At 38.6% G+C, this 27,520-nt stretch overlaps 1 protein-coding gene across 1 annotated transcript; it reads right to left on the reverse strand.

Moving 5' to 3' along the window:
• Positions 1-854: 854 nt before the first annotated feature.
• auh (AU RNA binding protein/enoyl-CoA hydratase) lies at positions 855-25,892 on the reverse strand. Its single transcript, XM_084383769.1, has 10 exons — positions 25,612-25,892; positions 21,059-21,126; positions 14,688-14,775; positions 14,283-14,369; positions 13,293-13,385; positions 10,400-10,456; positions 7,905-8,092; positions 7,610-7,660; positions 3,901-3,948; positions 855-1,436 (listed from the first exon to the last, which is right to left on the reverse strand). Exons 1-10 carry the CDS (start codon positions 25,835-25,837, stop codon positions 1,359-1,361), a joined length of 984 nt encoding a protein of 327 aa, XP_084239895.1. The 5' UTR covers positions 25,838-25,892; the 3' UTR covers positions 855-1,358.
• Between the last annotated feature and the right edge of the window lie 1,628 nt (positions 25,893-27,520).

The following is a 27,520-nucleotide window of genomic DNA, read 5'->3' on the forward strand; positions in this document are numbered from 1 at the left end:
AATCGCCCCAGAAAAGTCAGCAGCTGTTATCAATCAGAATCAGTCAGAAGAAGTGAAGAGGCCACGCTACAAATAAAATTTGAATCACACAACTTTCTATAATCACCGAAATTGATTGTTCAAGTTACTGTAAGTATATTTTTGAGCCAGGAGATTTGGTCACATTTTCAGAAGACCTGATATACAGTACATCCTCTTTACAAGTATATGTAAACTTCTGACCATGACTGTATGGCTTCAGTTGCTCAACAGTCTGGGGTCGCCACTGTCATATTGTGCACTTCATATGCATACAATCAAGCTACCTGCTTGAAGGTGTGTCTTAAACTGATGAAGGGTTGTCTTGAATACTGGTCAACAGAGTGTTATGGACACTACTAATTTAGTTTTAATCATGGTTCATAACCTATAAATTCTTTACAATCCATCCTGACCATCCTGGGTGCTGCAAAAACAAATCGTGGTTTGATTCGGCTCAGCCAAGTGTCAGTGGAAGAGCCTCAGAGTGACAGCAAAGTTGTGTGTATTCTGATGTTCAGTTATCCACTTAAATAATTTCTAAACAAATAACTGACTACTACACACAAGGTGTGCCAATGTGTCAGCGCAGTCAATAAACTGAGAAGTACCCCTTATTTTTGAGGCAGAGTAAAAACCTTTAGGGGGAAATTGCTTGGCGGTCATTGAAACATGTGTAGAATGTTTTTCTGTCATCATAGCATATTGAAATTATTCTAATGGTTTTAGGTTCGATTTGTAAAAAAAAAAGTTTTGTCTCCAACGCAGGAGATGTGGAGGCACCCAAGTCAGAAATTGTCAAATCCTACACATAGTAGAAAAACTCAAATCCAAACTCCACTCTCTGGACATCACTCAAGTGAGGGAAAATCCACTCTCTTTAATGACTTCATGCAGACACCTCTGGTGTTAATTAGGGTAGAGAACACAGTAGTACATTTTTATCAAAGTAAAACCAACAAAAAAACAAAACAATCATTCTCATAACTTTGTGGAAATTTCAATGGCTCTGACTAGTCAAGGAGGCTACTATTAATGACTGCCCACCATACTGCAAATACTGATATCAACCAAGTATTTTTTGTTTTAGATTCCACAAGTTTTAAGTGTTGTAAGCAAGGCTAATTCTTGGTTAGTTTGCTAGGTGATAGTTTAAGTCACTGGCAAGAATGCCAATCAAGATTGATGCTAATGTCCTGTGGTCAAACAGATACCCTCTGGAGACTGTACAGGTTAATGTGTTTACGGGTACAGTTTCACCAATGAATATATTAGAAGCGGAGGAACAGTAGGAGAGCTGAAGGCAGAACTCTGTGATTGTTTCTGGAAGGAGTGTGGCCTCACTCTCCCTTGAAGTGAGGACGCCTCTTCTCCTTGAATGCAGCCAAACCCTCCAATCGATCTTTAGTCGGTATAACCTTAAAAACAAGACCAATGTGTCAGTACTTAAAAAGATGCAGCTCCTTATCAGAGGTCTATCTTACTATGCTGTCAATCAATTTCCTGAAGAAGACACTGCAGTGAGTTGTTTCCTAACCTCATTTTATAGTGATGCGGGTAAACTGAATTTAAAAAGCACATCTCAGTGTAACACAATACAATTCATCACCAATTTACACCATCTAAAATGAGCATGTTAAAATTAATACTGCTCTTAAAAGAATTTCAACAAATAATGAACATTTGAACATTTTTGAATTTATTGCTGCAAAGCCTTGGTCACAGGCAGTTACACTGAAATAAAATCAAGTATTTGAACTGAATGAAACATTAGTAAAAATACAGAACAATATTCTTCAACAGTCTAAGTTCCTAGTGTGTGTGTGTGTGTGTGTGTGTGTGTGTCTTCTGCACTTGGATTTTCATGATTGTGTTGCAATTGTAAAACACACTGTGTTGCCCTGTGTATGAAATGAAAAAGATCGACAAGAATGACAAAATCCTGCCAATGGTTTTGGTCATCTTCAACACTACTACACTTGATGAAGCTTATTTTAAAGGATCTTTATGCTGTGAAGCTGTTCAGACCTGGTATCATCATGCACCGGAGTGATCCAGTGGACAGCTCTAATTACTGGGGTGTAAAGGTACCTGTATTCGTCCTGAACTGCCATGTTCCGGTGTATGCAGATATACGACGAATACATCTGACTGTCATATGGCAAAAACGTATGGCAAAAACGTATGTCAACAAACGAGAGTATAACTGTTCTGATCCACGCTCCAATCCAATAAGTGACAGTAACATGCCTAGAAGCTGTTTTCCAACCACCATAAAGCAACAAAAGCAGCAAAAAAAGAAGATAAATGAAGACGAAGAAGAAGACACTGTGATGTGCGTGTATGGCTAATTCAAAGAAGACACCAGAACTTATGGACCACCTCTTGCTTTCAAATCAGCTGTGTGAGAAAGTTTCAGAGTGAGTGGTGAATCAGATGAGGACTGTGTGTAAGCGTTGTTCAACAGTTGTATGTGAGTGGAAACACGAGAAACATGCTCACACATAATAGACAGTATCACTCAGATCTGTCAAACACCAGAGCAAGGCATAAATAAATGCGCATTGCTGGCTGTAAAAACAAAATAATACCAAGAATATATGAAAAATCTTGAATGTTTTAGGGTTTGTTGAAAAGCTGACGTTAAATGTACATTGCTGCCTGTATATTCTTTGAATAATGCATGAATGTATGAATAATGTGAAACATCTTAAGATTTGTTAAAAAGCTGTCGCCAAACTGAATTCCGGGCTGTAAAAACTTTGAATAATGCCAATAATGTATTAATGATTTCTAATACTTAACGGTTTGTTGAAAGCTAAAAAAAACAGTAACTGCTATCACTTAAATGGTGATATGAAACAGTAAGTCTTCTGAGCACACTGTGAAATTTTTGTCACTCAGTCTGTCAGGATTCTGCCCCATTCATACCAATGTAAAAATCTGATGATGAATGATGAATTTAAGTATAAATGTTATGAAAAAGGTGAATTGATGTGAGGAACTAAGCTTTGTGAACATTTCAAAGTTTGAATGGAGTTTCTATGTGAATATATGAAGAAGTGGGGAGAGTTTGAAAATGAGCGTTTGAAGTGCATTGTAATTGACTTCCATTATAACTAAGATACGACTAAGCTTCAAAGAAAGTTGCATATTTTGTAAAGTTTTAATGGGATTTGAAAGATGATTAATAACTTGAATGTAGACAAATTGTGGAATATTTGAAAATTAAAACTCACAGTTTGAATGGATTTTCTAGCTGAAAGCATGAATGATTTTAGATTTTAATAATGCTTGAAGAAGTGTCAAAATGTGGGATATCTGAACATTCCGTCCATCTGCACAAATGAGGAAAAAAAAAAAAAAAAAAAAAAAAAAAAAAAAAAAAAATCGCACAAAGCGAATAAATATATTATTTTGAAATATTTCTGAATAAAAGATATCACTGAGAAAAGTAAAAGCCGATATGTCCTAACTGAGCTAATATTTAGCTGTTTTAATGGAGTTAATACTTGTGTAAATGTGTAAGGAGATGCAGTCCAAAAAAACATGATGTGGGAATTATAAAACTAGAAAACGATTATTTCCTGCAAAAAAAAAGTGTGAATGCTGTCAGCTGAATTGATTTTGAAAAATTTGCTGAATATGCAGAAATGTGAAATCAGTTGCCAGAAACATCATAAAAAAAATAAAATCGTGTTGATACCAAATGTGAACAGCCTCTCTGTGGTTTCACATTTCAATGAACCACTCCAAATATGAAACACACCAAAAGTAATTCATTTTGGCAGTAAAATGACCCACCTAATAAACTGGCAACCAAATGTATTTCTTGTACAGCATGGCAAATAATTGTAAACTGAATTGAATTTAATTACTCACCTGGGCATAGCATGCCTCTTCTATTGCCAGACCTGTAGATAAATCCACCTGAAAGAGAATGTGGCATCTCTTAATGAATGTTCACACTGCAGTTGAAAATATCTAAATCTTAATTCTTTCCTTTATTTGACTCAGTCCTGATGACTTCTAATGAACAGTAATAAGATATATGCAATGACATGTTATTGTTTCTACACTACACAAGATGAATGAAATCAAGCCTGAATACAATTGTATTTAAAAGTTATGATGTTATGTTGACTTATGATCTGACTACTCATGTTTCTTGACTTGTGTTCAGCTTTACAACTTCAGAGCGCAGACAACAGGACAACTCCACCTATTCCGACTGATCAATGAGTGGGCCACAGTGCTTTAACTCTACCTTTTAGTATCAGATCAGAGTGTTAGGTACCTCATCGGAACGGTGACAAAAAAGCAGAACGAATCAGAAAGGTTGTTTTGGTACCATCGACAATTTTTGACAATGGAAACTGTTCCAAAGTGTAACCAACCACACTGAACTAAACCAGACTGCCTGGTAGAAATGGGGCTTTAGCTCCACCACAACTTGTGTCTTATATCAATAAAAGAACTGATACGGATCATATCAATAGGGCGTTTGTCAGAGGAGAATGCACTACTCCATTGCAGTCAACCTGGTCTGTCAGAGATTAAAGAGGGTAGACTACAACTCCAAATCACATTAGAAAACTTAACATGTATAGATGTTTTAGTAAAGAAGTAAAACAATGAATAATTAATACACATTGTACATGTCAACACTAAACTTGCTTGCTATGTATGTTTGCTTGTTCTGCTTTGCAATGTCATTCTATACGTAACCAATCAGCTAGAACATTAACGGGGGACCTCCGGCCCTCTAGCGAGTTCTGGGGGCATGCTCCCCTGGAAGAAAATTGTGCACATTTTAAAGTTAAAAGGCAATCTGGTGCACTTTGAGAGAAAAAAATAAGAGGCTCTCTCATAAATAATATGACCATGAATGAGAAATTATGGAAAATATAAAATGTAGAAAATAATCCAATATGACCCTAAGCTTTGGCTGTGCTGCCAGGTGATTAGTCCAGTCCTCACAATTCACTCTACTACACACCTCTGGCTATACAATGTTAGCACAAACCTATGAGCTAGAGTTAATATCAATCTTTTGCTTTCAAACTTAAAGTCTACTAGTCCTGACTTGAAACTAAACGTTGATTGAGGGACTAGATAATCATCGTCTTGTTTTAAAATTATGAGCACCCGACAGTGCCATCTTAACTATATATTGTCGTATTGCTGTTGGAAAACGCAACGGTCATTTCTTGTGTGTGCATGTGAACCTGTGTACATGCGCAACCGGGTTATCTTTCCGAGCTGTGAGTTGTTTTTCAGTCTCGTGTTTTTCAGCCACAGACACACAGAACAGTGCTGGAAGTGGCTGGTAAATAAAACACAGACAGAGGGATAGAGGCTATGTACTGCCCAGGTAGGTAGACAGCCACACAGACCAGACAGAGATTGTGACTACAAGCTACAGATGAAGCCTCTTAAAACTTCCCGTTCCTCCGTGACGGGGCCCTAACTGGTCTGCAACGGGTCCGTGCTTGGACCTGGAAGAGTCTGTGATTGGAATGAGATCCTCTGCGATTGGAATGAGTCCCCCTGCGATGACGTAGTGAATGCGAGACTGAATCGTAACACCCCTAAGTGCCATGTGGGGAGACCAGTTGCAATGGTTTATCTATCCACAAGGTGGAGCAGTGATGATGGAAGCTGAAGCAGTGTGAAATCAGCTGTTCTTACTGTATCATAGGCATACAGTATTTGACGTGCGTGAGAGTGTGATTCCCACACAGAGCATATTTAATGATTATTAGGCTACCATGTAATGAGGTCATCAATATTATGCTTCAGCTTTTTTGTTTTTCAACTGTACTGCATGGAAGTGAAAGTAATATTGCCAGGGATTTAATGATTTAACAGGAAGGAAAAAACTGCGCATGCAGCACTCGTCTGAGCGGCTGACTTTATCTGCAGTGGTACAGGGACAAATTATTATAGTGTAAGAGACATTTTCTTGCTTGTTTTTGTAATCATATAAATGTAATTTCTCATGCTGTTAGATTACTGCTAGACCACGTAAAAACAGGGAAAAACATGTTGTGGATTTTGGAAATTATTACATAGATCTTTTTTCAATATATTTTGACTTTTGGACTTTTCAAGTGCTCTGAACTTATTAGAAATGTTCGGATTACACAAGTCAGAAGCAATCCTACGCAAAACAAAACAAAGATAAAGGGCATTCGCTAATTTTTTCGGTATTTCCACAAATATTGAAGACACATGAGAGCAATTTTTGGTGATGATATCTTGTCCCTGTTGAGTCCGCCTTGAATGCTTCAGAGATTGTGGGATTACCAAAACTGAACAAATACTGTACATATAAACACCAAAATGCTTAGCTGTCTTGAGGTTGTTATAACTAAAATACCTGGTGAAGAAAAATAATTTCCACGGACAGATTTTGGTAGGCTACTAGATATCTGCAAACTTCATGTGAAGTAACTTCATAGTGTTAAGAAGTACAAAAGTTGAAATTTATGAAAAAAATAGTGATGTAATCGTTTTGAAAATCCACAACATGTTTTTAGCTAACGAAATATTCTGCCCCAATATGTATTTAATCACAAAAACAACATGTTCACAGTTGCAACACAAAGTTTGCTCTCGAACCCCTAACCCCCCTAACCCCTAACCCCTTGCGCAGGCACCTGACGGCGTGGTCTGACAGTAATGTTGTTAGATTAACAGTAATCTAAACACACACTCTTTGTTTTCATGACAGAATAAACAAATGGTCCTTTTCAAAATAATATACGTATAGTATATTCTCGAATTATTAACTATTAATAACTATTGATGCATTAATGTGTTCATAACTTTAGGACTGCAGCAGGTAAAGGATTACTTTATTTTTAATAGCTGTATATACTGGTGGGTGGCTTAACCTATACTAATATAACCTAGCTACAACTTTAGATTATTGATATAAAATATAAATAAAGTCAGTATAGCAATAAGTAGGGCTAACGCTACCTAAGCTAACTAAAGCTTTAAAATAAAAGTGTAATATTTGCCACTGAGATGTAATGGGGTAGAAGATTATGGTTTAGGTGTAAAGGGTATCAATGTTTTTTGTGAAGGAAGTGCCATCTCACGGTGACCCCCCTCAATTGAATGAATGGGCGTGCTTACATTGGAATCTAGGCACAACCCCAGGAGAAGGGGGGACTCCCAGTGGCTGGGAATCGACTAAGAACTGGCTTGCAGTTGGCTGAAAGGCAGTCGTATGGGAGGGGAAAATCGAGGCGGCTGTAACTGTAGCACAGAAGCAGCTCTGATACAATAGGGGGAAGGCAGTGTAATTTTGCAGGCCTCGGACCGGAGTATGTGTGTGCATGCATGTGTGTTGAGAGAGACATATTTTTTTCTTCACAAAATGTATATGAAACGTTTACCGCTGTTATTTGCTTGCTAGTAACAGCAGTTACTTGCTGGATCTTTGAAATTGCCTGACTGGTTGTATAACATGACAACTATTGCTGTAATGCCCTTTTTGTTTGTAAATAAAATTCACAAAGAAAATAACCAAAAAAATAAAATAAATCAAGGCAGTTCTGCACCGACCTCGAAGACTTACCTCTATACCTTGGTTGATAGCCAGTTTTGCCATCCTTACTGCAATTGGACCCTGCCGAGCCAAAAATTCAACAGTGACTGTTTATTTACAGATTGTAAGGTTTCATAAATTACCATGTGTGATAGAAATTGCTCTTGTGAATTGTTTTGAATCACTACAATATTATAATGCTATTATTCAAGACCTAACATGAACAAAAGCTCTTCCATAATCGGGACATTCACTACTAAATCATCTTTGTGTTCCCTCTGTATGAAATTTCCTTGAAACACAGGCACTGAAGTGGTCTATTTACCTGAGGGTTGATCTCACGGGCGAGCTCCAGAGCCCGCAGGTAGGCAGCATCTCCACTCTGATTCTGTTCCACAGAATGACTGACAAGACCCAGACGACACGCCTCTGTTCCATCAATCACACGGGCAGCAAAGATCAGCTCCTTAGCAAGAGAGACACCGATCACCCTCGAGAGTCGCTGTGTACCACCTGTACAGAAGAGGTGAGATTCCAGGATAGAACATGGCTTCTACCACAGACACTGCAAAATCCAAACCGTTGTTTCAGTGTTAATTTTGTTAGCTGAATTTTAATTTAGTCTTAGTTTTAGTCCTGTTAATTGATTAATGTTAATCAATTAAATGTGTGTTATTACTATTCATTAATAATCATTGGAGCACCACCTTGGAATCACGGATCAATAATCAAATGATATGCTTTTAGTCTCAAGGGCCCGAAGTTTATCTAAAATTGTTAATATTAAAGAAATATAAATAATTTGAGAAATAGAAGGCGTAAATCCGAGCACTGACCGTCTCAACCAGCTGTTATTATAACATTAGATTGTGCACAATAATCACAGAAAACTGCTCAGTTATAATCAACAGTGTTTATTAAAGCTTGTTCTTGATCAATAAACCAACTTTCTTAACAAACAACAGTTGCTAACTACGACTAGCAATGCTACAACACAAACACAAGCAAGCACAGATATTTATGGATGGATGCCTTTGTCATACTTCATAGAAGTCTCACTGTTGTTTGTATCCTTCACCTGATAAGTCAGGGTGAAACCCAATGCTGCTGTTTTTGTTAAAAATTTAAAGCAGGACTTTGTTAAAACATTTTGTTAAAAATTTAAAGCGGACTTTTGCTCTTAATGCTTTCCAAAAGCGCTTCTTGTCTCGCTGAACAATGAAAGTTTGTGGGGGAGGAGGTGGGAGTACGCACCGGTCCCATAATGCGGTGTTCCCTCTCCAGTACCACCGGGTGATGCACATTTAAAGTTTCTCTAAGCCATTTTTCCATAAAGGCGCAAGGATCCATCCCCTCTTCTTTCTTTGGTATGCCCACTATTTGTTTTATTGTACTATATACTATAGTGTTATTGCACTGACTTCTGTTCTCCAGATCCTCTTTCCTGGTCACCAAAAACTTCACCTTTCCTTCCAGCACACTGACTTTTGTTTGCAGGCTGTTAATTGAAACCGTGGATACACGGTCTTTAACCTGTGTGATGCAACTGCTGCATTCACTTATGTTAGCCTGAATATCCTTGAATGTCCTCCTAATCTACCCTTGTGTACCCCTTTGGACACTTGAGTAGAAGGAGTATGCTCTTCCTGTTGGATTGATAATCCTCCACACATCTTGTAAATTTGTATTCTTTATATGTATTTAAGAATTTCACTAGACTTGGAAGGGTTTATTCTCCAAGATGAAGACCTGTCTAAATTGGTCTAATACACAATTGAAATCACCTCCAATTATTAAGGTATCAAGATGTATTATATATTATTAATTTATTATTATCTATCAAGATTTGGCTCGTTTAAATTCACCAAAGTCAGCAAGGTTGAGTGTGATTCTCCCGTCACTATTATGTACCTACCCTCCTTATCAGCTATTGTGGCTTTATGTTTAAATGGTGTTCCCTGGTTGGGAATGGAGTTTGAAAATGTAGTTTACTTTCCCTCAGAACACTTTTTGCCCCCGTATATTCCCAATGCTTCCTAAGGACCTCCAGGGGGTAGTTATGGTCTAATATCACTGTTCTTTCCTGGTGTACAAACCATTTTTACTGCCAGGCCAACTTTAACATTTTCTGTTTAGTTTTGAAACTTGTGAATTTGACCACTATTGATCTTCAAATGATCGCTCCACAGGGACATTGAAGTTTTTAAAGTTTTACATTACAATACTTTTTTTGGTCGGCACGATCACGGATGGAGATGATCTGACTTCTCGTGGCAAATAAACAGTTTTAGCTCCCACAAAAACCACTGGAAATGTCAGCAGGTCTCCTTAAATAAAACACCCGGTTATGATGCAACAAAAATGGATGGAAATATCCTCAGATCCTCTGAAAAAACACCTGGTTTTGATGCAACTAAACTGGGCTGAAATATCCCAATGTGTGACTTGAACTGTGGTCAGGCGTTGGCAGCCTTGTTAGCTGTAACAATGCCATCAACCCATGAGTTCCCTCCCCAGACAGCTAACCATTCACACCTGGGCTCACCTAGCCCTAGCAACCCACATGAGGGCCGGTTGGGTCAACGACTCACAAGTGGCCGTATCGACTCTGAAACTCAGAGCTCACGTGTCCGTAACGTTTCTGTAAGGACACTCCCACACAGAGTTTAAAATCCTGCAACTCCTCCAGTTAGTTAGAACTGAAGAAGCCTCTTGGATGTGAGGTGAAACATCTTCAAGAAACTGAAACACTTCCAGTTACGGCGATACAGCACTTGGAAAATGAAATGGAATATGAAATCAAATAAAATCCATCCTTACCTGCCCCAGGAATAATCGCAAGTTTGGTCTCAACTAGTCCCATTTTCGCAGTATTGGCTAGAAAGAACAAAGACCAGTATTACTATTCACGCATAAATACTACTACTACTAGTAGTACAGATGTATTAAGATTCAATCATGGCCCTAGCCAGCTATGTCGTCACTGAGGTCCAGACCTCCATAATTATTTCCTAGAACATAGGCCTGTATTTTTTCTTATACATAAAATGCCAATCGCCGCTACATAACTGTATAATTAGGAGTTAAATGTATGTCCCTAAAGTTCCAATAATTTCTACAACTCTCATTTTTCTGTGATGAATGAGTGGAACACAAACTACTTTGTCACAAAAAACATTCATGAAGTTTGGTTCTATAATGAATGTATTGTAGTCTTCTGTCTTCTGAAAATGTGACCAAATCTGCTCGGTCAAAAATATACATACAGCAACTTGAGCAATCAATTTTGGTGATTATAGACAGTCAGCTTCTTCTGAGTGATTCTGATTGATAACAGCTGGTGACTTTTCTGGGCCCATTTTAATAGGGCTTGTTTGATACAGCCATTAGACTCAGCCATGAACACTACAATGGGAAAGTCTAAGAAGCTCAGCATCAATCTGAAAAGGCGCATTATTGATTTGAACAAGTCAGGAAAGTCACTTGGAGCCATTTCAAAGCAGTTACAGGTCCAAAGATCAACTGTACAAACAACTGTTTGTCAGTATAAAGTGCATGGCACAGTTGTGTCACTGCCACGATCAGGAAGAAAACACAAACTATCATCTGCTCCTGAGAGGAAATTGGTCAGGATGGTCAAAGCAACTAAAAACCACCAAAACGTCCGCAATGAATTTGAAGCTGCTGGAAGACAGGTGTCAGTGTCCACAGTCAAGCATGTTTTACATCACCATGAGCTAAGAGGCTGCTGTGCAAAAAAATAAGCCCTTGCTGCCCAGACGTTGCACCATACAGCTCGACAAAGGCTTGCTGCAGATCACATGACAAAGAAAAAACCTTCTGGAGGGAAAATGAGCAGCAAAATGTTTGGAGGAGAGAAGGTGAGGCCTTTAACCCCAACAACACCAGACCTACTGTCAAGCATGGTGCTGGTAGTATTATGCTGTGGGGCTGTTTTGCTGCCAGTGGATCTGCTGCTCTAACAAAAGTTAATGGAATAATAAGGAAGGAGAATCCGTGTATCATTCGTTCTTTTACTATTCAATTGGGAATCAAAAAAACGATTTGTTATTTCACTATTCGCCTATAAATCTGATACCAAAAACAAATAACGGTTTGTGACCCTGATAACTTCCGGGTCACACAAATTGGATAACTAAATATATTAAAATCAAGTTTGGCCCGTGGCCTGCTTGTTCATTTCCCTATTCTTGATCTGAGCATAAAATCAAGTTATGAGAAAACAAACCGTTATATGTTTTTTGGCATCAGATTCATAAACGAATGGTGAAATGATGAATCCTTTTTGTCATTTTCCGATTTTCGATTCCCAATAGTAAAAGAACAAATGATACACGGATTAAGGATGATTATCTCACAATTCTTCAGAAAAACCTTAAATCATCAGCATTGGGTCCTGGAAAAAGTTGGTTCCAACAGGACGATGATCTCAAACACATATCAAAAGTGAATTGCTAAATCGGGCTAGAATTGAGGTTTTGGAATGGCCCTGCCAAAGTCCTGACTTGAACCCCATCAAGAACATGTGGACTGTGCTGAAGAAACAAGGTCGTTTCCAGAAGCTAAGAAAGCTAGCTGAACTTCACCCATTCTGTGAGTGGTTAAAAATTCAGCCAGAGGACTACCAGAAGCTTGTGGATGGCTATCAAAGCACTTAATTGAGGTGAAAATGGCCAAGTGACATATAAACAAATATGTATGTATATTTTTGACCCAGCAGATTAAGTCACATTTTCAGAAGACCTTTAATAAATTGAACCAAACTTCATGAATGTTTTTTGTGACAAAGTAGTATGTGTTCCACTCATTCATCACAGCAAAATTAGAGCTGTAGAAATCATTGGAAGACTTACAAATTAGAACATTAACAACATTAGTACACTTTTTCCCGTGATTTAATTTGAAAAGTGAACTTTCATATATTCTAGATTCATCACACATGAAGTGAAATATTTCAACCCTTTTTTTTAAAAACATTTTTTGGTGATTACGGCCTACAGCTCATTAAAATAAAAAATCCAGTATGCCAAAATATTAGAATATTAAATAAGACCAATCACAAAAAGTATTGATAATACAGAAATGTGGACCTTCTGAAAAGTATTACCAGTTACTAGTAGTTTTGGCACATCAGCGTCTCCATACAATATGGAGACACTGATTTCCTTTTCCAGCAGGACTAGTAACTGGTTTGCTGACCATGGGATTACTGTGCTTGACTGGCCAGCCAACTTGCCTGACCTGAGCGCCATAGAGAATCTATGGGGTATTGTCAAGAGGAAGATGAGAGACAGCAAGCCCAACAATACAGACAAGCTGAATGACGCTATCATGACAACCTGGGCTTCCATAATACCTCAGCAGTGCCACAGGCTGATTGCCTCCATTGCAACACCGCATTGATGCAGTAATTCTTGCAAAAGGAGCCCAGACCAAGTATTAGTGCATAAATGAACTTCTGAACGAATGAATTTCTGCATCATAAATCCTTTTTTGATTGGTCTTGTGTAATATTCTAATATCTTGAGATACTGAATTTTTTTTCACTTTCTGAATTAAATAACGGGAAAACATTAACTTTTCCATGATATACACATTTTGAGATGCACCTGTACATGATCCTTACAAGTGTATATAAACTTTTGACCACGACTGTATCTGTAAACTCAAAATATAGCCCACTGGGTCTTACAGGCAATTCTGACGTCACAAGCAAGAGCCATTTCCAAGCCTCCTCCTAAAGCAGCTCCATCAATTGCAGCAATCGTTGGTGTTGGTAGGTTACCTTTAAAATAAAAGTCCGACAAACAACAAGAAAATGTAGTCATAACGTACACACTAAACCAACAACATGAGACAACTACAACTATTGATCAACTACTAATACTAATACAACATTTTTGGAAAATGTATTTCTTTCACTTCTGACAGAGCTTCAAGGAGTTTGCCTTCGATAATTATCAATAAAAATGATGATGTGATTTTCCTTTACCCTGATTAGAAAGAGCGAGAAAGCGTGAGGGAGAATGGAGATGGAGGGAGGGAGTAAAAGAAAAAGACAGTGCAGAGGAAAAAAGGGAGAACCATGTGCATGTTGCAGAAATTGTCGAGACTCGAATCTCTTGATCAAACGCCACTGCAGCCTCGCTTGACACGCATCTTAGCTGCTTTTTTTAAAATCTGTTTGGTATCGGCAATGAGAAGCAGGTAAAGGCTCATTCATGCTCACAGTAGAGTCACATATAGATACGGATGGACCCTTTTGTCCGTTCTCTGCTTTCATTCCATCTGTATTTTTCTGCACATTTTCTCAAAGCTTTCTGATACAGACCAACGGAGTAGTACATCAAGTAGTTGTGAGGGGCAGTGTAGCCAATAGTTCAAGCGAGAAGTGATCACAGGACAAGAGGAAGACGTTATAAAAGTTAGTGAGAAGTTTTAACATCTGTATAATGTTACTTTGCCTGGGAGAAACAAAAAGTTACTACAGAACAGCAGGGTGAAGATTCAACAGAGATTAACTGTGAGTTGGATGGTGGTGAAGGAAAGATGGAGGTCTTGAGCCCTGGCACCCTAGAGCTGTTGTATTGCTTAACGTCCATGCCAACAGGAAGGACAAATGGAAGTATGTTGGCAGTGACGGTTATAGTCACTGAATTCCAATATTCTTTACAGTCTTTACCCAGCTCTGTGATAAGTGCTCTTGCTTTGGACACAAACGGTCCCACCTCACTCTGGTGCATCTTGGCCCTCTCCTTTAGGTCTGCACCTGCACACAGAGACAAAGCATCAGCATCAAGCCAGAGGACTGCGGCTTCCTGAAAATGCAACAGTGCAGTCCACTAGACAGAGCTTTGGTGATTTCTCCAAAACTTCCTAATCAAGGTTTCTGGATATAAGATGAATATAGAATTTTCTCTACTAGATTCATACCTGCTAAGCAATACTGAATCAAGATCTCAATATGAAATAATACACATAAATGACACATGACGATTAGATTGGAAAAATGTCTGAAATTTAACAAAAAGAACTGAAATGGAAAAATAGCGATTCCAACAGTAAAAATCCCTCCAGTACAATGTACCTGCACAGAAGATCCCAGGAACCAAACTGCATAAAATGACACTGCGCACTTTGTTATTTTTCTTGATATCCTCCACAGCCTCAAACATCTGAAAGACATTTTTTAGGTTATTTCCAAAAAACTGCACTTAAAAACATTTCTCAAATTGTCATGACTTAAATGCAAAACTCACTTGATATTACCCATCAAAATAAAAATTTAGACATCAGACATTGGGATAAAGAAGATGCAGTGGCCAGTAGCTCCCCCAAATTATGTTACTTTTTGTTTTTTCTCATTTTTTCAGGGTGATTGCTGACTGTTTATGACATTGCTGCTTGGTGCTTACACAGTCAGTAGAGTATATGGACAGTGTTTCTCTGACGTCAAAATTTTTATGTGAAGATGCTGACCATATTATCATATCATTTTGCTTAAAAAGATGTACTACATGTTCATGTATATTTTCTATATAAATACTGTATGTTCTGTAATTTATGTAGCATGAAGTTTATGAAGAGTTTATGAACGATCATTTAATTTTGTATAATAGCAATCAGATTAACTTGTATCCTGTATTATAAGAGTGAAAGAACAAAATAAAGCTGGGCCCTATATTTACATACACAGCTGCAACAGCTACAACGCGATCCTTTAAGGCAATGTGGACTCATCAAAGTTTACTTGGAGACACTCCCAGCAAAACTTTTTTTCCAAAGTCATGGCTGAATATCCAATCACCTCACGAGATTTCAGAGTGACACTTATTTATAGAGTGTTCTGATCTTATTACTTAAGAAAAAGGTCCATCTCTGTAGAAATTGCTTCTGTAGAAAATGTTGTCAGACACTTAGGATAACAACCTCAGCTTGTCAGCGGCAAAAACAAGCACTTTTTGTACTGATGGCAAAACCTAGGGTCCAGGTACAGGAACTGTATTTATATTTTCTGAAGATCCACTGAGTACATTTCCATATACTGTCGTCGTCACATTAAGGGGTGTACTACGAAGCAAGATTAAAAGGTTGGTGAGGTATACTGATGCTAAAGCCAGAGTGTTCAATGACAAGAACGTGGCTGTTTTAACCTGGCTTGATCACCATGGTAACTTGTGCTGAACTTATAAATATGATAAATATCGTTATCATGAGATGAGACTGTATACCATCAGAGATTTTGGATATTGTTATGTCATATGGTGATATGACATAAGTTTTGACTTTTCTTGGTTTCAAAGGCTGCATTATAGTAAAGTGATGTAATTTTCTGAAGTTACTAGACTGTTCTACTTGTTCTAAAACTTAGCCACTTAGTCATGATATGATAAAAATTGAGATATACATATCATGTAAAAATATAAAAATATAGTGTTATTATTTTGGCCATACCACCCAGCCTTACTGCATATCTAACCTGGTACTATTATTATACTGTACGTAGGGCTTTGAGGTAAACTACAAAATATTAATTAAAACATGCTCTCAAATTGACAGATCGCACTTGAATGAAGATAGGGAAAATCTCCATAGTGGGTGTGGAGAAGATGCCATATGAGGCTGACCCATGTGCACACATTTCCAAGTTGATTTTGCATTTCAGAGTTTTTTAAAAATGAGACCCCAGGTTATATTCAGAGTTCCAGCTTGAAAAGCTAAGAAGTACTTTTCAATAATGAACTCATGTAAAAATAGCGTTAGTGTAGTCAATAGGCATGAGCGTTGCGTTTTTTTGTTGTTGTCAAAGGAACCCCTATCGCCTACAGTATGTAGAATATCTGAGAATGAATATTGATTATTCGGTTTTTTTTTTGTTGCTTCTTGCTTTTACTTAACTACTGAATGAGTTTGTATTGTTTCCTGACCATGTACCCACACAGGCTATAAAAGAAACATTCTATAAAATAGCAGAACATACATTAAAAGTTCACCTTATTATTAATCAGTAGCATATGGAGGTTGATAATCATCGTCGTGATACCCGTTACCTCTGACTGGGGTTTAAGGTTTTGTCAAGCCAGCTCAAGCAGAGAAAGCGTGGCTATGTCATATTTGCTTCATTGTATACCCCTCTGGATTGATCCTTCGGCGAGGTACAGATGGGGTATTATTAGTAACCTCCGGTTGCTAAAAGGCTTGCAGAGGAGCCAACATACACACTTTCAAAATCTCAACAGTGTGCCATTGTGATCACAAGGTGATAGATTGATTTAATTTGTGTCAGGATACGACTGAGAAATGGAGAAGAAAACGAATATATGGCAAACGAGTATTAAAGAAAGAGCCACACAATGGTCTCTGAGCGACCAAAGTGCACACTAGCTTACATGGAGCCTAGAGAAGCAGAATTTCAGTTTTAAGGCTTCGACATAATTTCATCCGCAGATGTGGATGAACGCATGCATGTTTTGGCACACATTCGCATTTTCAGAGCCATGCTTAATTCCAGTTGGTGGTGGTAATGCACCAAAATGTTATTTACCAAGCATCACAGCAATCAATAACAAGAAGCATGTACATTAGTAAAGAAAAGCTGTTTGTTCGAGATGAGCCAGGCATGCACAGAAATGATCACCTGCGAAAAAAAAATTTGGATCCGTGTCTGACTTGACTGCGATTTGCTCTGATGTCATAGGATATGACATATCTCACAAGACCAAGGCAGCTGCAGTTTTTTGAGCCAGGCACCGCAGCTGGATGTCACCTGATCAAAGAGCTGATTGGCCGTTTTCAGCAACCATTACTTGTGTGGTCCAATGGCACATTGTCTTAGCTAATCAACACGTTTGTCATGGTAAAAGGCTAACTAATCATTAGAAAATCTTATTATAGTAAAGTATTTTAGCACAGCTGAAAACTTTTTATAGCCTCAAAATGGCAAGATGAAAGAACTTTCTTCTGAAACTTTTATCTTGTCTAGGGAAATGAAGGTCATTGCATGTGAGAAATTGACAAGACACAAAGATCTTCTACAACAGTGTGCACTACTCTCTTCAAAGAACAGATCAAACTACCTCTAACAGGAATTGAAATAGAAGTGGGAGGCCCCAATGCACAACTGAGCAAGAGGAGAAGTACATCAGAGTCTCTAGTTTGAGAAACTGGCAGCTTCATTAAATGGTACCTGCAAATCACCAGTTTCAACGTCTACACTGAAGAGGCGACTCCAGGATGCTTTCCAAGGCAGAATAGCAGAGTAGCAAGATTTACTGTTTCCCAACATAGCTCTTCAGGTTATTTGGAATAAATTACTGTATTTTTTCATATATATATATATATATATATATATATATATATATATATATTTATATATACACATACATATGTGTATATATAAATCGTGTTAAAAGGCTAATTGATGATTAGAAAACCCTTGTGCAATTATGTTAGCACAAAAACTGGCCGTCCTTTGAGCTAGTTGAGTGTCTTGAGCATCAGCATTTGTGGGTTCGATTATACGTGTGGTGTGTATGTGTTTGATGAATTAAAGCAGGGGTCCCAAACTCAAATAAGCTTGCGGCCACTGCTGGAATTGTCATCTCGTAGAAGGGCCACTACAGCGTACAGTACTACAAGAGAGCGCAATATTTCTAAAAGAGTAGTTTGTATACATTTTTATATGATTAGTTTTTAACAATTAGTACAGTCTTTTTTTTCCATACTCTTAAAAAACGTATTGAATCCTTGCACTGAACTATAAATGAAATTCATAGAGCACAGAGTTGCAGCACAGAGTTACCTGGGGGGCGGAAGTGGCCCGGTGGGCGGCAGTTTAAGACAAAACACAGCATTTACTGGGATACACCAACTTTTGAGCATTAGTGGATTTTCCTGAAAAAAATCATCTTGCCCCCCCGCCAGGCTAAGCATTGTTTATTTATTTTTTTTAAATCAGTCTTGCGCTCCATCAACACGTGATCAGGTGTCTTTTTCATCACCTGACAACGTCACAACTTTGTCGCGCATAACAGACATATCACGGACATCATGCTCATCAGACCGCTGCTGCACCAGCTGACCGAGAGGAACGCACCAAGTCGACGTCGACCTCGTAGCCGTTAACGTGAGCCGAGCCGCGGCTCTAGAGGCTCAGCCAGCTGCTGCAGCGGCTAGTAGCTATTAGCTGTTAGCACGTCGTCCCCTGCAGCGTCAGAGCTCTGGACTTCTGTGAGCCGAGCTGCTTTCACCAGATGTGAAAATGACCCAGCGTTTCTCTTTTCAGCTCCTACGGTTCGCGTTTACACGCGTTTGTTTTCTCTGGTCCAAACAGTAGATTACAGAGTATCTTTGGTAGATCCGTGATTGTCACGTTTCCATGACGACTGACTGGAAACAGACGCATGGTCATGTTTACGTGACTCCAGATTGTAAAAATCTCTGGAGACACCAGGCAGTTGTTTTTTAGTTTTTAGTGCAGACAGTCGATATTATTCATCTAAATTATATTTTTATTATTTATTTATTTTTGTGGTTGGTTGAACAGCATTTCAAGAGTGCAATCTGTAAGACCTGGTGTTACATAAATGTCTTATAATAACATGATAATGATAATATTTTCAAATTTCCAGTCAACTTTTAACATTGATCTTAAAGCCTTATGGAATCACTCCTTCTAAGTTCTACTACTCCATTAATGAATCTGTTACCTATAGGGCCCTGCCATCAGTCAATGGTCAGGGTCAGGCCCCTGACACAAAAAACGTGCTTGGGCACCGCGGGGCCGCGGGTGGGCCACCCTACCACCGGGCTTAACAAGTTTTCTGGGGAAAACCCTGCTAAGGATCATTTGCAACATCATTGTTTGAATAGCTGTTGCACAATGTTGACAGTAAAAAAAACAAAAATAAATCATTTTTTACCTGAACAAAAACATCTTTCATTTTCCACTAGTTTTCACTTTCTTACAGCCAAATTTGTCTTCCATTTCAAAATTAAAGCTATTGTAAGCATTATTTTCTTATTAAAATGACTGTTATGGTCTGTAAAGCATGTCTCCCCTCCCCCGACTCATGCAGTCTAAGAGAAAATACATTTTCTGGTATCCCTGCCCATTTTATCCAATCAGGAGAGAGAACTCTAAAAAAAGGGGGTCCTGTCTGCTCTGGAAACAGGCACAGAAAAGGATCACCCTGTTCTGGTACCTACACCGGCAATGGCGGAACAGGGAAAGCTACCGACTCCAGCACTCTGAGTGACGGCTTATTAACAGACCAAGCGATGAAAAACGCTTGAAAAAAACAGGCAAGTGAGCTGCCCCGAAACAAAGAAAGGAGTCATGCAAGTGTGGTGACTTAGAGAGGAAGGAGGGGACTGCTAACTGCAAACAGACAGGAAGTTAGCCAAAATGACAACACTTAGAGAAGCTTCCATCACATCAAGTTATTTGATTGGGGAAAAAAAAAAATTCACTTGTGGTCTCACAGTAGGGTCTAAAATTACACTAGTCAAAATACTTCTATTTTGCATTTGTTTTGAATGTATTACCATTTTTCTCATTACATATGATAATATAATGTTTGAGTGAAAAGTTGATTCTATGAAAAATGTCCATGAATTTCAGTATATCTTAGTATTTTGTATGTCCTGCTTTTGCTTTAATGACAGCGTGCACTTGTGCTGACATGGATTCAACACGTTTGTGCAAAACCTGATGACTCATGTTATCCCAGCATAATTTGACAGTGTTCCACAAAGCTTCTTGTGATGTCACAGAATGCATGGCTTAATGTAAATGTCCATTGGGGTTGAGGTGAGGTGACTGTAGAGGAAAGTCCATGACAGAAGAATTAAGTTGTTCTTCTCCTTGGTCCGGTGTCCAACACCAGAGTAGACACCCCCAGACTTGAATATTCCCACTACCAAGTTTTACTGTCGGTTTGATACACTGCGGTATCATTCTCTCTCCTGTTGGTCTCCTTTTATACACCCTTCTCTTACTGCTATAAATCCTAAACTTAGATAAATCAGTAAATAGGACTTTTTTGTCATCCACTGTGAAATTGTAGTATTTCTTAGCTCACCCGAAGCATCTGGCCCCATTTCCACTGCTGATAATTGGTTTAGAAACTGCTAATTGTCCTCTAAGACCAGTTTTGCTGACTGAGTCTTGCGTTGTTCGTTTAGAAAATTCTGTATCTGTGCAAGGCTGATAGCTACCTTGCTAAGTAGTGTCTAGCCTGTATTGATTGTGGCCATTTGATTCTATAGTTCAATAATTTGATACTTCATATTACCTCTCCTGAAAAATTAGAATCAAAAGCACTATGCACACACCTGCTATGTGTACAGTCTGTGTGGTATATGAACTATGAATTGGCCTTTTCTTGTGATACAAATTGTTGGTTTAGTCATCTTTATCATGTTAGAAATAAATACAAGGAAAATAGCAATACATACCATTTTGACCAGATTTTTGCTTATAGCATTTTTGGCCTTTGGTCGATTTATCCCAACGACGACAATACCTGAAACACAGTGTTACATTATGCTGGTTAACAATGATACAAAAGTAGTACATAGCTTCCAGACAATGATGTCACAACTGGAAAACACAAGCACTATGTACAAAAGATTACATCATGAAACCTGATATGCTTGCAATATCCCTATTCCCTACTACTTCAGCAGATTTAGAGTGGGTGTAGTATGCTGTTTTTGCAGTTATTGTACTTGAAGCAATATGTGTTTTATACTAACAAGATTACCTGCACTTATTAAAAAGGAGTCTGTAATTTCCCCCAGAAAATAATATTAATTTTGGCTGCACAAGGTTTTCTTGAGGTGTGAGCAGCTGCTGATTTTCCTTTGTGAATTTCATACTACTTCATATTTTATTTCATTACTTTTACAACATGATCACACATATTCAGAGCCTTTACAGAGTTTTAGTGTGTATGGGGCTGGGACACAGCTTATGTCACTGGTTTCCAATTGGGGTCCAGACCCCTAATGAGTGGCACCAAAGCTTCCCAGGTGGTTGTAAGGCCTTCTCAATTATAAAGGGGTGTTAAGAAAACCTTTTAAAATATTTACAGTAGGCCTATATCTCAGCATTTCATTACCTCCGCCAAGGAGGTTATGTTTTCACCCATGTGTATTTGTTGGTTGGATGGTTTTTCAGCAGGTTCACACCAATACTACTAATACTACTTAGTCCAACTACCTGTGTTAGTTTCACAGAAAACTACTGTGGAAAACTGAGCCAGAAGCTAGCAAATGTTAAGTGAATCCACAAAATCATCACAAACGTCCTTTCAACCCAGGTAGAGAGGAGAGGAAGAAGAGTGAAGGACACATAAGAGGAAATGTAAAGATTACATAGCTAGCCAATTTCTTTCTTTTTTTTTTTTTGCAGACAATGTTTTTGAGATAAAAATAAAAAATAAGGCATGCAATGGAAAACTGTGAACCAAAGCATTTCATTTAACAGTGAACTATTTATTATCAAAGATTAGAGAGGAAAGAGAAGAAAGTGAGAAGGAAAAATTAAGAGTAAACATATGGCTGTTAAGATTGGACAGTTCTGTTTTTCTGTAGTGTTTCAGTAATAGTAGTTACATTTAATCAACTACTGTGCTTAAGTGCAAATTCAGAGAACTTGTACTTTACTTGAGTATTTCCAATTCATACAACTTTATACTTCTACTTCACTACATTTATCTGCCAGCTTTAGCTGGTAGTTACTTTTAACTTTACAAGTTTTCATACCCTGCCTGTCCAGTGAAAACCATGCATCTTCAAATGTGGTGATTTTGAATGTTTCTGATAAACTTTACCAATTGACTTGCACCATAGTTTTTTACAGTGTAACAGGTTTTGACTAGAGCCTGACAGATGTATCGGTTGGCCAATATTATCTGCCAATATTGGCCTATCACAAATATATCAGTGTCCGCGTATATGTTGTCAATATTGGCCGATATGCTGATGCAGCAGATTATGAGCCAGTTGCTATGCCACCACAGTGGACAGGCCTGATGGCGGAGGTGGGCTCCTCTGCCGCTGCTCCGCAGAGGAGCCCAGAGAGATGGCAGTTGCAGTGAAGTACCACAAAAGTAAAAGCCTACTAATTAAGCAGAATGGTCCATTTCAGAATAATATTATATTCTTGAACTTTGATTATTGATGCATTCAAATGTTCATAAATAATGTAATACTTCTGTCAAAAGTGTTTGATAACTGCATTTGCTGCACAAAGTGTCTGTCTGTGGACTGTGCTGTAAAAAACAAAACCGTGCCAGGAAGCACACAAATTTAGTTGAATTTCACCGATTCCGTATTTAAAAATTCAGCCAGAGGACTACCAGAAGCTTGTAGATGGCTATCAAAAGCACCCAATTGAGTTGAAGAGAGAGACAAAAGACAATTAAACACATTTTAGAATTACTATATGTATATTCTTTACCCAGCAGATGTGGTTACATTTTCAGAAGACCTATAATAAATTCATTATATAAACTTCATGATGTTGTCAGCCCCAGGGTGCTCAAAGCCTGTGCCCCCCTACAGTTCGCCCATCAGCCCAAACTTGGAGTTGAGGATGCCATCATCTACCTGCTCAACCCTGTCTACGCCCACCTGGACAAACCAGCGAGCACTGTGAGAGTCATGTTTTTTGACTTCTCCAGTGCATTCAACACCATCCGTCCGGCTCTACTGGGTGAGAAGCTGACAGCGATGCAGGTGGATTCCCCCTTGTGACCTGGATTATTGACTATCTGACTGGCAGACCACAGTATGTGCGCTTACAACACTGTGCATCAGATAGAGTGGTCAGCAACACCGGGGCCCCACAGGGGACTGTCCTCTCTCCCTTCCTCTTCACCCTCTACACCACGGACTTCAACTACTGCACAGAGACCTGTCATCTCCACAAGTTCTCGGATGACTCAGCAATAGTTGGATGTATCAGTGAAGGTGCTGAGGATGAGTACAGGACTACTGTGGACAACTTTGTCACATGGTGTGCGCGGAACCATCTGCAGCTCAATGTGACAAAGACCAAGGAACTGGTTGTGGACCTGAGGAGGACCAAGGTGCCGTTGACCTCTGTTTCCATCCAGGGGGTCAGTGTGGACATAGTGGAGGATTTTAAGTATCTGTGGGTCCACATTGATAATAAACTGGACTGGGTTAAGAACATTAACGCCCTCTACAGGAAGGGACAGAGTCATCTCTATTTTCTGAGACGGCTGAGATCCTTCAATGTCTGCCAGACTATGCTCAGGATGTCTGTGGTGACCAGTGCTATCCTCTATGATGTTGTGTGCTGGGGCAGCAGGCTGAGGGTAGCAGATGCAAAGGACTGAACAGACTGATCCGCAAGGCCCGTGACGTTGTGGAAGTGGAGCTGGACTCTCTGACGGTGGTGTCAGAGAGGAGGATGCTGTCCAAGTTACATGTCATCTTGGACAATGGCTCTCATCCACTCCATGATGTGGTGGTCAGCCACAGGAGTACATTCAGTACTAGACTGATCCCACCAAGATGCACCACAGAGCACCACAGGAAATCATTCCTGCCTGTGGCCATCAAACTGTTCAACTCCTCACTCTGAGTGTCAGACACTGTGAGTCAATAGGACGACTCTGGACGCTTTGTTTCTCTCTAATGTGCAATAACTAAGACAAACAATGTGCAATAACCCATATATTTTCAACTGTAGCATTATTTATTACACTGTATATATGGATATATTCTAGTAGAATGTACATTTCTTGTATTTTTGTTGAAAGTGTAAAGATATGGGCTGGTTCGTGTTTTCTGGATACCCAGCAGCTCACACAGGCGCTTCATGTTCACAAATGTACTTTGTACAATGTACAAACAGACCGTTTGCAACTGTTGCTTATATATAGTTTTTATTATTATCATCATCATCATCATCATCATCATTATTATTATTATTATTATAATCATTATCATTATTATTATTATTACCTTTTTATCTGCATATTTCTGGACTTTGAATGGGAGCAGCTGTAATGGAAGCTATTTCCCCTCTGGGATTAATACATTTATATTATATATATTATATATATATTTCTGATTCTGATATTTTTTTGTGATAAAGTAGTTAGTCCACTCATTCCACACAGATAAATGAGAGTTGTTGAAGTTGTTGGAACTCAAGACTGCCATGATATACACGTTCAAGTGTATGTTAACTTTTCACCACGACTATATGTAATTAATGGCACAATTCAAACGGACTCAAACAGTTATTTGTCTCTTACTACTGACAACTGTGCATTTTCTTATTCTGAAATAAGGTCCCATGGGGCACCCCGGAAGGGGTGGGACTTTGCATCTCTATAGTTGATTGTAGGCTTGTTCGAAATCATCTAGTCCTGCGCAGAATCGATCAGCAGTGATCATCACACAATGCATGCCAGTTAGATATGAGTCCGACCTGATCTGACATCATGCACACGTGGGAACGATACTCTCACGTCATGAGCTGGCTGCAGTTTTTGGAGCCAGGCACCGCAGTTGCTCTCTACCAACTGGTTGTTGCCTGATCCAACAGCTGATTGGTTTCGATGTCAACTCAACAATGACGTTTTATAGAAAGTTTATTTTTCCTCTAATTGAATTGGAGAGAATAGCCTGTATTCAGTCTGTAATAACAGTGGACTACTTTAATTTCGGCTTGTTAAAGTATTTACAACATAAAAACTTCTGGTAAGTGGGATGTGAAGCTGGCAGTATCTCTCTGACAGGTCGATAATGACAGCTACTGTCATGTATTTCTTTTCTGTGTATGACTGTTATTGTATTAAGTACACTTTCCAGCCAAGGCGCAGTTCATCTCGAACTGTCTTTTCAGCATTTCACAGCCGATTCCCTTTAATTGGAAAACTAACAAGACTTCCGTTTGACAATGACAACAGTTTTTTTTTTTAAACTGAAAATAATTTGAATCGTCTCCGATTGTGAGCAGAACTTACCGGTATCTTCTCCGTCGAGATATCTGACACGCAGGTCATCCTTCGAGTCAGAGCTGTAGTGTCGCGTCACTGCTCCGTGACCGTGCGGGCGAGAGGAGGGCGACAGTTTAACGGAGAACACGTACTGTCTGGAGCAGGAGGCCGCCAGCCTGCACGCGACGTCCCGGTCCGCTGTCTGCAGTCGGAGAGCTTGCATCAGGGTTCTTCGTCCCACTAGGACCGCCATGCTGAGGAGCCGCAGTGTTGTTTGACTTTCAACTTTGAACCCAGTCACGTGTAGTCATCACGTGACTCACTTGCGGTCCGTCCTTTCCTTGCCACTAGGACGGCAAAGCCAAGTCACGATAAGAGCGACACGTTCATCCAACGCCTCTGTTGTTGTTTTTTACTTGATCAGTGTTGACGTCAAATACAAGGAATATGGGGATTTGGGAGATCTATTATTTATAAGTGTCTGTCATTTTCAGAAATGCAAATATTGTAAATATAACAAAAACATTAACACTTGTTTTTAGTGTTTCTGAAGTAATGGACATCTTCATGGGAGAAATATTGTGTTTGCACAGGAAAAGTAAATGTGGAACTATTGACATTAATGTGATTAATTACACTTGTATGTTTAATCCAAGAGCCTTAGATAGGAAACTCTTTTTTTATTTTCCATAACAGCTGATCAGAAATAGTTCAATCAAGTGTTAGTATGTTCACCCTGAGGTAAGCACGTGGGTAGGGAAAGAAGAAAGCCATCATCAACAGAGTGGTGTAGGGATGACTATTTTGGAATATTGCTGAAAATATGCTCTGTTACAAACACAAGTTTATGATACTTTGACGTTTTGTTCAGCAAGATAACCTTTACAGATGAACAACTCTTTTGTGATATTCAAAGAATAAATTTAAGCTATTAAAAGCTATTGCTGGGCTATAAAGAGACTTCCCTGCGGTCGCACGACTGAAATGCACCACCATTAAGCGTCTTACCACACAATTATTGTACATGTTTTCTATAGATTGGTCGATCTAGAAGTTGTAAAGTTAGAGGTATAATAATTTTTAACTAAAGTCTGCCTGTAAAGACGGGCTAGTGAGGTGAGTCTCCGTGTTCAGCATGATGATGTTAAATTTCCATGACAACTTCTGTAGTCTCATTTAGCCACTTGTTAGCAACCGCCATTTTTAAGACACTTAAGATTAAACAATCAAATCTTTATAATTAAATTGTGGGACAATTAATGATGTATTTTATGTTGTAGAACAAAAAGTAAATATTAAGCCTCTGATAACCACAAGCATTTAACTAAAAAACCCATTCCAAAATCCCATCGACTTTGAGACAAGGACACTGGATGTGCAAAGATGCTAACTGATTTCCGGGTTTAAGGACCAATCTATAGAGCTCCAATACTATGAGTCATCGCAATGGGTAAATACAGATTAGGTCCTTCATTTTAATCCAGTGTACCTACAAATATAACTGCATGTCATTATCTTGCAAAACAGTATATGTAGATACTGCTTATATTCCTTATTCTATTAATAACCCCTTATATTTTATACCTTTTTACATTTTTATATATATTTTTTCTATTTTCATTTTTTTTATTTTAACTTAGCTTACTGTTCTGTGTTGTGCTGGATATCTGTTAAATGTTGTGTACAAATGCTCCACGTGCCTTACCTTGAATTGCCCCCCGGGGACAAATAAAGTTTTTTGAATTGAATTGAACTGAAACAGGAGTGAAGAAAACAGTCAATAAATTAACGCTATTAGGCCTACATTTTATTCAGCATAATCCACATTCATCATTTACACACTTGAATTCCATTTATGGATGAGAAGTGCTGGAATCCCGCCATATGCTAGCCTACATTAGATTTTTAATAGCCTATATTTATTTATATAACAACA

The sequence above is a fragment of the Pagrus pagrus genome (genome assembly GCF_965226575.1).
Source record: "Pagrus pagrus genome assembly, chromosome: 19".
Lineage (NCBI taxonomy): Eukaryota > Metazoa > Chordata > Actinopteri > Spariformes > Sparidae > Pagrus > Pagrus pagrus.

Coding starts and splice junctions, on each gene's coding strand:
- auh (XM_084383769.1), bottom strand. CDS start 25,837: ATGGCGGTCCTAGTGGGACGAAGAACCCTGATGCAAGCTCTCCGACTG. Junction 14,370..14,687: donor TCCTGGGATCTTCTGTGCAG/GTACATTGTACT, acceptor CTCTGTGTGCAG/GTGCAGACCTAAAGGAGAGG. Junction 10,457..13,292: donor TTGTGACGTCAGAATTGCCT/GTAAGACCCAGT, acceptor TGTTCTTTCTAG/CCAATACTGCGAAAATGGGA.